Below are 9,322 nucleotides of genomic sequence, written 5' to 3' on the forward strand. Positions count from 1 at the left end.
CAGGAGCCTGGAACAGTTCCTCAGGGACTACGCGGAGGAACCCTGCCCCACTAGAGCTCACGCTCTAAGCTGCAGTCTGGTCATGGTGGGCAGGAAGGGGACGAATGCTCAGCAGCCCCCGGCCCCTGGGTCCCTCTAGTGGGCACAAGAGCTCAGCCTGGGGCAGACCATTCTAGACCTTTGCAGAGGACACACGACAAAGACAAAGGGCAGAGCACACAGCGAGGGCGGCTCCAGAAAGGAAAAGAGTCACAGGCAGGGCACGAGACCACGGGGATATAAGAGCTCACGGACGCTTCAGAGAGCCTGACACACAAGACAGCGGGAGGCAGAAAGACCTTGGCTCCAGGACTAAGAGACGGCAGCGGTAGGTAGGAAGGACGGTGGGTGGTGCAGGGGTGACAGTGACAACAGCGAGTATCGGGGGGCATCGGCACCTGGGGCGCAGAGCAAAGCAGACAGACGGGGGGAGGGGGGTCACTGGTGCTGTAGCCACGCATGGCAGCCCCAGGACGGCTGCCCTCTCCTGCCCGAGGAACCCAGGGATGGAGGGGAGCTAAAGGAAGAGGGCTGCTTTCCTGGGGCAACTGCCAAGGAGTGACAAGACATTTGATGTGCCCAGCTCCACCCAAGCCCTGGGGTGCCTTGTGGATGGGGGAGGGGAGTGGGCACGTACTGCAGACTTCCTCACGCCGACCCGAGGCTTAGGCACCGGTTTGGAAGATTTTGTTTCAATCACTGCAGCTGCAGAGGCTCCCATCGTCCTGGATTTCTGGGCCTGAAGGGCCAGCTGATAGGCCACCTCAAATGCCTGCCCCAGGGTCAGGATGATCTCATAGGTGAGGTTCTGGGAAGAAGCAGAGAGCCTGCTGAGCAGTGCAGATTCCTGCAGACCCCCTATTCCTACCGGGAGTAGGGAACTTCTTTTTGAAAATAAAAATTGAAGCCCAGCAATGGTGGCACACACCTTTAATAATAGCACCCAGAGCCAGGGACTTTAATCCCAGGAGGCAGAGGCAGGCAGCTCTCTGAGTTCAAGGCTAGCCTGGTCTATACAGCAAGTTTCAGGACAGCCATGGGTTACACAGAGAAACCCTGTCTCAACCAAAAACAACAAAACAAAACAAAACAAAACAAAAAAAACCCAACAGACTTGTTTCAAAGTGAGGGATTTCAGCACATTTAGTTTCCTTTAGGCATGATTCTTTCAAACACTGAACTTCAAAACCAGCTAAGCTGGGGCTGGAGAGACAGCTCAGAGGTTAAGAGCACTGGCTGCTCTTTCAGAGGACCTGGGTTCAGTTCCCAACACCCACATGGTGCCCTCTTCTAGCCTAAAGGAATACATGCAGACAGAGCCGTCGTACAAAAAATAAAGATCATTAAAACCAAAGCCCAGCTAGGCTGCTCCTATCACAAGAAGAGACACCTGCGGCCCATCCCTAGTGTCCTGGGGACTGTGCTTTTTCCTGAGTCTTCTCTGGAGGGAGCACCAGTGATTGGTAGTGTGCCCCGTGGTCCACCGGCCTGCGGTTATGCAGCACAGCGAGTTAGGAGCAGGTGTGCCTCTGTGAGCCGCAGGCGAGGAGCTACTAGCTCACACCACGTAATCTTCAGTACAGCCCAGAGGGAGTAGAGGTAACATTTTTAGATCATGCAGCTACTAGGGGCAAAACTGGGCATCTGACACCACAGCCTGGGACTGCAAAGACTTCCTGAAGTGTCTGTGTGGAGGAAGCCCCAGAGCGCTGGACACAGGAGACTTCCTGCTGGGTGAGTAGGAGCAAGGAGAGCCAAGGCCAGGTGTACCACTACCAGCGGCTTGGGGCCCTGTCCCACCTAGGAAACACGTAGCTAAAAAACCAAGGTGCCACCAATAGCCAGGCTTAGGGTGCTTCCCTCTGGGCTGCCACTCCTGCTGTGAAAAGAACTGCACTGGGCACCACTGGGCTTCATTCGTAGGCCAGTCCCCTGCCTGCTAGGGCTAGGCCAGCACAGATCCCCATCCAGTCACAGAATGTGGCCCCTCCATGGCCTTGCTCATCTCTGCCTTCTCAAGGCAGAGCCTGCTGTCGTCAAGGGGACACTCACCACATCCACTGTGCTGAAGACGTGGCAGTAGTGGTGGCTTGTCTGCAGGTCCTTGGTGATGTAGGCAAAGGTACACAGGTCCTCCGGGTCCTGCGCAGCGCAAGAAATGTTCCGGATCTCATGCTCAGCAATGACATTCTGCCAGGAAAAACGTGTTCTGGAACTCACGGTCCCTCGGGGCACACCTAAGATTACCACCCTAGCCTTTCACCAGCCTGGAACTCCAGACAAACCCCTCTCTTTCCTCACCCTGGCCATGGCCAACAGACAGCAAAGTGTTCCTAGGCAAATGCATGCTCCACCTGTCCCCACAGGAGGGCAGCAGAGCACCCAGGGACCAGCAAACAGAGTTCCAGGAACGTGACAGTGAGGTGGCTCTGCCCACTGCTGCCCTTTGAACAGGAAGTGCTTTAAAGACTCACACACTGGACACTTTTCTCCAGCTTTTGGCAATGTTCTAGAAGATGCTGGAGACTTTAAGAGGCAGGGCACAGGAAGCAGGTTACTGAGAACATGCTTTGGAAGGTTATACCTGCCCAGGCCCTCCTCACTGTTTCCTGTCCACCACAACTGAGCAAGCTGTGCTTCCTCTTCTGAAACTGTAAGCCAGACAAGCCCTTTGTGCTCTGAATTGGTTGGGCTGCTTGGTCACGGCATGAACAGGTAACGTGGAAGTGGAGCTACAGCAGTGCCGAACCTGACAACATGGTTCTCGCACCTCTGCAAAGGTGGACAGAGAAGGCTGCGTTCTGTCCCTGCCCCTGGACGGAGGCTGAGGTGGAGCAGGTTGCATTAGAAGGGGCTATGGCTGTGGCTGTTTGAGCCAGGCTTACAGGGAGAACTGGAAACAACAAACCAGGCAGAAAGCTGTAATGAACCTGGCCCAAGGACAACATGGTTTCTGAAGACAGCAGTAGCATTAAAGAGGAGCCAAAGGCTCTGTATTAGAATAACAGGAAAGTGACTTTGGAGGCAGTCTGGGCATTAGGCTATCCTACCCATGACAAACACAAGAGGATGGAGGCGTGAACTCGCTGGAACCGCTAGAGTGATCTGCCTGTACGGGGCCACCTAGGAGGTTAGGAGGTGTTTTCCTGGAGCCATCTGATCGTGTTCTACCACTGTGAAACACTATGTGTTGCTGTGACTAGCCAACAGCTGAACAGGATAAAGTTAGGCAGGAGGCCAGGAGAGGAAGAGGGGCAGATGCGGAAGCAAGACGGGCATGTTGTCCTGAGAAACGGCACCAAGCCACATGGCAGAGCACAGATAAGAACTGTGAGTTAATTTAAATGTAAGACTCAGGTAGTAACGCGCCTGAGCTGAGCTATTGGCCAAGCATGTATAATTCATACTAAGCCCCTGTGTGTTTATTTGGGAGCTGCTGGCAGGACTTCATCTACAAGCCACAGCCATGGCCTAAGGGCCCAGCTACTTTAGTGGACGGCAGACCCTGGCATCACCTATGAGATGCTAGTTTTGCTGTCATGAAGAGAGAGAAAGGTTACAGGGTCATGGAGGCCTGTACTCCAACTTCAAAGGAAGACCATGGGGCCAGGGGAATTCAAGGAGCTGTGACGGTTACAGCAATGGAGACTGAAGGCACCAGGAATATGGATATTTCCCAAGAAAAGCTGGGAACAGTGACCAAAAGCAAGAGCTGAAACAGCAGGGCTTCCAACCCCCCTGGCCCTCACAGTACCACACCACATGCCCAGATGCCAGCCATGGAGCTATGGGTACCACTGACCTTGCTGGGCCCTGGTTTGCTTTGGTCTGATCTTTCTCTGCTATTCCTTAGAGTGAAGTTTTTATTCTGTGTCATTCGGTAAGTCGGGAGCATGAGATTTGTCTCCCAACTTTTACTATTCAGGAAGTAAATATGATTAGGGAGTTTTGCCTGTGTTCTGAGCCACATGGACCTGGTGCCTGCTGAGGCCAGGGAAATTCCATCTTTCTGGAAGTGGAATTACAATTATGAGCCACCATGTGGATGCTAAAAATTGAACCTGGGTCCTCCGGGAGAGCAGTCAGCAGCGCTCTTACCCACTTAGCATCTCTCCAGCCCTGGTTTCTGAGTTTTACTGGTGCTCATAGTTAATAGTCTGAGCTGGGCATGGCAGCACATGCCTTTAATCCAGCACTTGGGAGGCAGAGGCAGGTGGATCTCTGTGCGCTCAAATCCAGCATGGTCTGCAGACTGAGTTCCAGGACGGCCAGGACTACATAGTGAGATTGCTAGGTGGTCAGGAGCCACTGGGACCAGCGGCAGAAGATATAGTTAGGAAATGAGGTGTCCCTGGAAGGATCATGTACTGAAGGCCGGCCTTGGCTGGTAGGAGGTACCAGAGGCTTGTCCCTGCCCCCTTTCCTGTCTGCCCTCTTGAGCTCCATGAGGTGAACAGCCTCTACCACACGTGCCCCAACCCCGTGTATACTGCCACAAACACCGAGGCAGGTGACCACAGACCAGCCCTTATGAAACTCAGGTGGTTTTCTCTCAGGCATCTGGTCATAGCGGACACCTGCCAGCAGGCCTCACAAGAACCATACCTTGTTGGAAGCGTCGATGAACTTGACCCCTTTGTATGTGATGGACAGGATGATGGTCGGGACTTTCTTCATGTGCTCTGTAGACTTCTGTAGGAAATACGGGGCAGGCTGAGAGTGCTATCTGACCGTAAGGTCCATCCCTCTGTGGTGCAGTAGGCCCAGGAGGTGGTAACTGGCACTCCCACTTGCTGCTCTAGTCAGCCACCTCCCCACGTTTTCCCCTTTTAGTTTCATGAGCTGCCATGTGGGTGCTGGGAATTGAACCAGAGTCCTCGGTAAAGGGCACCAGTGCTCTTAACTGCTGAGCTCTCTCCAGTCCCTTACCCGCATTTTGGCACAGGCATCTTGTGTGGATTCTGTCCCTCGCAGATCTTTGATCAGCATAGAACCCAGATACTGTTGGAAGGGGCAGAAGGAAGGGGCAGAAGGTGGGTTCAGGAACACGTGTGCTGTTGTGTAGGATGACCTAGCCAATGTGGGCCATCCTGCTGTTAGAGGGGTCACCTTTCCCAACACAGTCCTCTCTCCTGTCCCCTTAGCACAGCCGCCCCAGAGGGAAGGGAGGGTGGCCATCTGGGGGAGCGTGAGCGACTCACATTAGCCTCATAACCACAGGATTCAAAGATGAGTTTTTCTGGCTGGTGCTGCCAGCTCTGCACCGGAGCATAGGGGGCAGCCAGGCTGGGCGGACGGAGGGTCAGTTTGGTCTCACTGGGCTCCTCCTGTAAAAACACACAGTTGGACACTGCTCGCCTGTTCCAGGGGAGCTCACAAATTCACCTTCTGGCCTCTAGCATACCCAAGAGTGGGGAAACCAGTGACCCCAGCAAGTGCAGGAGTCAGGTGCAGAGGGCAAGTAGGCACCTGAGCAGCACTGGGGCCAAGGGAGGTGCTCTCAGGGCAAGCGCAGCCAGAAAGAGCTCTGGCACCCGAGACAGGAGCACGCACATAGCAGGATGTGTGGAAACAAGCTGTAGGCATGTATCGCATAAAAACAAAGGCTGAAGCCATGGAGCTGAGTCCTGGGCAAAGGATGCGATTTAAATGGGCCCTCTGCTAACAACTGGGGTAGTTCAGACAAGAGTCTATGCAGGGGATGAGATACAGGTTCAGAAAAGAGCTCAGACTTCTACCATTATGTGCAGGCTCCACAGAGAACCGAACAGCTGGCAGTGTTCACGTCTGTAAAACAGCTGCAGGAAGGAGAGGGAGTGCGGAGAGAACAGGGAGACGCCCAGTGACGGGGAGTGTGTGCAGGGTGTCAGAGCTCTCCCAGAGGGGCAGGGATACCTGCCAAGCTGGGGTCCAGAAGGCTACTTGCAGCAAGGGGCAGAGCCAGAGCTTGGCAAGGCAGGAGGACAGACAGGCAAGCCCTGGAAGAATGTGTGAGGGTGAAGGCTCCAAAGGCTGAGCCCAGAATGCGAGACTGCACCAGCCTTGCCCTAGTGAAGCATAGGGAAGCAGGAAATATCTAGCTGTGCCCGTGAGTCTAAGAACAGGGGGCGGAGCACACAGGGAACTGGGTTGTGGTTCTGCAGGGTTGGTGGGACAGGAGGACAAGGAGCTTTCAGCTACACAGAACGAAGCTCTGGGGCCCAGGATGAGTGAGAGGATGGGATGGCCATGGGAATGAGCAAGAGCCTGCAGGGCTAGACGGGAGGACCAGCCGCAGGAGAGCCCCAGACCTGAAGATGGAGGGGTGGAGGTGGCTTTTTTCAAAGCTCCTGCAGGCCCTTGGGTAGGGTAAAGTAGGCAGCAGTGCTGTCTCCTGCTGCCGATCCCTGCAGGTTCTGACCCTTCTGCTCACCTGGACTCTAAAGCGCTCTACTCGAGAGGCTGCCCCAGGGTCGTACGGGCTGTCATGGCGCCTCCTGCTGGTGTCTGCCGAGGGCAGCAGCAGCTCTGCTGACCGCCCTGTGCAGGAGTCACTCTGGCTCAGCGGGGATGACGTCTGGGAGATTAAGTCCTGGCACTGTTGGGCGAGAAACTGGTTAAATTCCCAGCTGAAGGTGTCGGCTGTTCTGAGGCTACCTAGGGTGAGCCCAGAGCTGAGGGGTGGAGAGCAAGGAGGTGCGCAAGTGGCCAAGAGCTGTGGACAGAGGTGACTAGGCCTTGCCTGGGCCGTGTGCTCACATTTATCAGCCCTAGGTGCGGCCCCATGGGAACTGCTTATGCGCGTTCCTTCCTACAGTTAAAGTGGTCCTTGGTTAGTGGCCATCTCGGCACCTTGGGATACAGACAAGAGGTGCCACCCTTGCAAAGGACAGAAGCCACTCTCCTGTGTGTGAGTCCAGCAGGAGAAGGCAGGGACTGCTGTCTGCTATCCTGAGTCATGTAACCAGGACGAAAACACAGAGTCATAGACCGTCTCCCTCCTTGAACTCACTCTTAGCTGGGAAAATCTCGGGGGCTTCTGGGGTGGCTCCTCATAGGGCCTTTCCGCAAGCGAGGCGATGATGCGTTTACGGTGGCCCAGCAGGTGAACCTTCAGGACCTGGTGGCGGAGCAGAGGGGTGGTGAGTGGAGCTGGGCTCCTCAGCCCCTCCTGCCCTAGCCTCCCGCGATGCACTCACATTGACAAGCTCCAGCTCCCAGAGGTTCTTCACAGTGTCGATGGAGCTGTAGCCGCTGGACAGGAAGGAATGGATGTAATCCTGCAGCCCCAGTGAGTCCAACCAGGAGGGCACCGAGGGGGGGCTGACCCCATCATAGCCAAGAGCTTTCACCTGTGATGTGAGGAGGCAGAATGGCATCTGAGTCACAGAGCAAGAACCTGGAGACCAAGGGCTACCCCGAGACCCTCCCTTGGCACAGCCCATCACCACTCTGAGAGGTAGCAGCTGCTGGATATAAGGAGGGGGGGCCGTTGGTTGAGGCAGGTTGGGGGGAGGGGTGACAGATGCTTCTCCATGAGCTCTGGGAGGTCACAGGCTTGTAAGGGCAAGAATATAGTGTGTGCCAGTGAAGCAGTTACTTCCTGAACTCTGGGTTAGTAAAAGGATCAATGGGACACTGCCCACGGCACTAACAGTCAAGGGATGGAGGCTGGTAGCCTCAGAGAAGCCAGGCTTCTCTGCTGCTGCTGCCTCTCATGCCTGCTCCTCTCAGGCTTCTCTGGGGTCAAGATAGGCTAGCCTGGGCTCTAATGAGTCAAAAGGGACTCCAAAGAGGGCACCAGTGACAGGTCAAGACTATGGGCCTCGGTTCTGTGCCAAGAGGACCCTAGATCCTCTTGCCCAATCAGACAAGACACTTATTACCTCTGAAACCCTGCAGGCTTTACAAGGAAGGAATGAAGACCCTGTGCCCTGCTGGGCTCTTATGGGGGCAGACATGGGACGGACAAGACCTGCATGCCCCAGAGCTAGGCTCCTTTCCGCTCAACCTAGGTCAGAGGCTCTCAACCTTCCTGATGTCTTTAATACAGTTGCCCATGTTGTGTTAACCCCAACCATAAAGTTACTTTGTTGCTACTTCATAGCTGTGATTTTGCTACTGTTGTGATACACAGGATATCTGATACACAGGCTATCTGACAATGTGACCCCTGTGAAGGGGTCAGGACCCACATGTTGAGAACCACTGGTCTAGGCATTCAAGAGAACAGCCCTGGCCTGGGAGGGTCACCTTAGGCAGGGAGCGTGCAGCCTGCAGCAGCTTCCGCCGGTGCTGTGGGTCACTGATGCCAATCTCCCTCAGGTCTTGCTCTTCCATCACATTGGAGCCCTGAGACAGAGAAGAAGTTAGGTCCTTCCTATACTGGAGCCTGGCGTCCTGTGAGTCAGCCTGCCATGACCCCATGCCAGATTTTTCTGTCGCAGCTACTAAGTGAAGGCACGAAGACGGCCAGACAGCGGCCAGCATAAGCTGAAGACAAACCTGCTCAGACTGTCCATTCCCAGAGCACATGGAGCTACACTCACAACCCCTTTGCATCACCTTGGAGGGAAAGCTCTGCGTTCCCCACAGATAGCTCTGTCGGCCAAAGCTGAGTGGACAAAAGCAGGCTGACAGCGCTCAGGGAGCCAGCCTCACAAGGGAGCCGGAGTCAGAACTATTCAAGCGGAGCCCCCTGCCGTAGGAGCAGGAGTGGGTCCAAGCTAAGCTGCACTCAGCATTCCCACTGACCTCCACCACAGAACAGACCGGTCGACTGGGGAAGCTGCAGAGACAGCATGGCGTCGCACTGAGTCTGACAGGGAAGTAGGGACAGCTGGCAGGCCACAGGCCTGCTTCCTAGGTGCTGCTTTTACACGGGCTACCTGACCTCACCACCACAATGATGATGAGAAAATGGAGACACCTGGCAATCAGAATTTTCCAGAATTTCTATATCTGGGGGCAGAGCTTAGATCTAAACCCAAGCAGTGAGACCCCACACCCGTAGCCCACGAGACTGTCCCATTGTAACAGACACAAGGGTTTTTTTTGAGGGGGGAGAAGGGGTGTTGAGACAGGGTTTCTGTGTAGCTTTGGAGCCTGTCCTGGAACTCACTCTGTAGACCAGGCTGGCCTCCAACTCAGAGATCCGCCTGTCTCTGCTTCCTGAGTGCTGGGATTAAAGCCGTGTGCCGCTACCACCTGGCTTGTATTGTTTTTTGAGACAGGTTTCTCTCACTGTGTAGTTCTGGCCTGCAACTAAGAGACACCCCTGCCTCTGCGTCTTGAGTGCTGGGAT

General features: G+C 54.9%; 1 protein-coding gene across 5 annotated transcripts in view; it reads right to left on the reverse strand.

The window, feature by feature from the left end:
• The window catches only part of Anks1a (ankyrin repeat and sterile alpha motif domain containing 1A), a 159,251-nt gene that overhangs the window by 3,183 nt on the left and 146,746 nt on the right, over positions 1-9,322 (reverse strand). For 3 of the 5 annotated variants that reach the window (XM_026785430.1, XM_026785429.1, XM_026785428.1), the window contains 10 exons: positions 8,272-8,370; positions 7,218-7,370; positions 7,031-7,138; positions 6,452-6,616; positions 5,241-5,366; positions 4,969-5,040; positions 4,645-4,731; positions 2,092-2,229; positions 677-847; positions 339-437 (listed from right to left, as the gene is read on the reverse strand). In XM_026785430.1, the coding sequence (XP_026641231.1) occupies positions 339-437; positions 677-847; positions 2,092-2,229; positions 4,645-4,731; positions 4,969-5,040; positions 5,241-5,366; positions 6,452-6,616; positions 7,031-7,138; positions 7,218-7,370; positions 8,272-8,370 (1,218 nt within the window). The remainder of the gene's footprint in view (positions 1-338; positions 438-676; positions 848-2,091; positions 2,230-4,644; positions 4,732-4,968; positions 5,041-5,240; positions 5,367-6,451; positions 6,617-7,030; positions 7,139-7,217; positions 7,371-8,271; positions 8,371-9,322) is intronic. The other 2 variants (XM_013351202.2, XM_026785431.1) reach the window with 1 other exon arrangement.

This window comes from Microtus ochrogaster, linkage group LG2, assembly GCF_000317375.1.
Source record: "Microtus ochrogaster isolate Prairie Vole_2 linkage group LG2, MicOch1.0, whole genome shotgun sequence".
Taxonomy (NCBI): Eukaryota; Metazoa; Chordata; class Mammalia; order Rodentia; family Cricetidae; genus Microtus; species Microtus ochrogaster.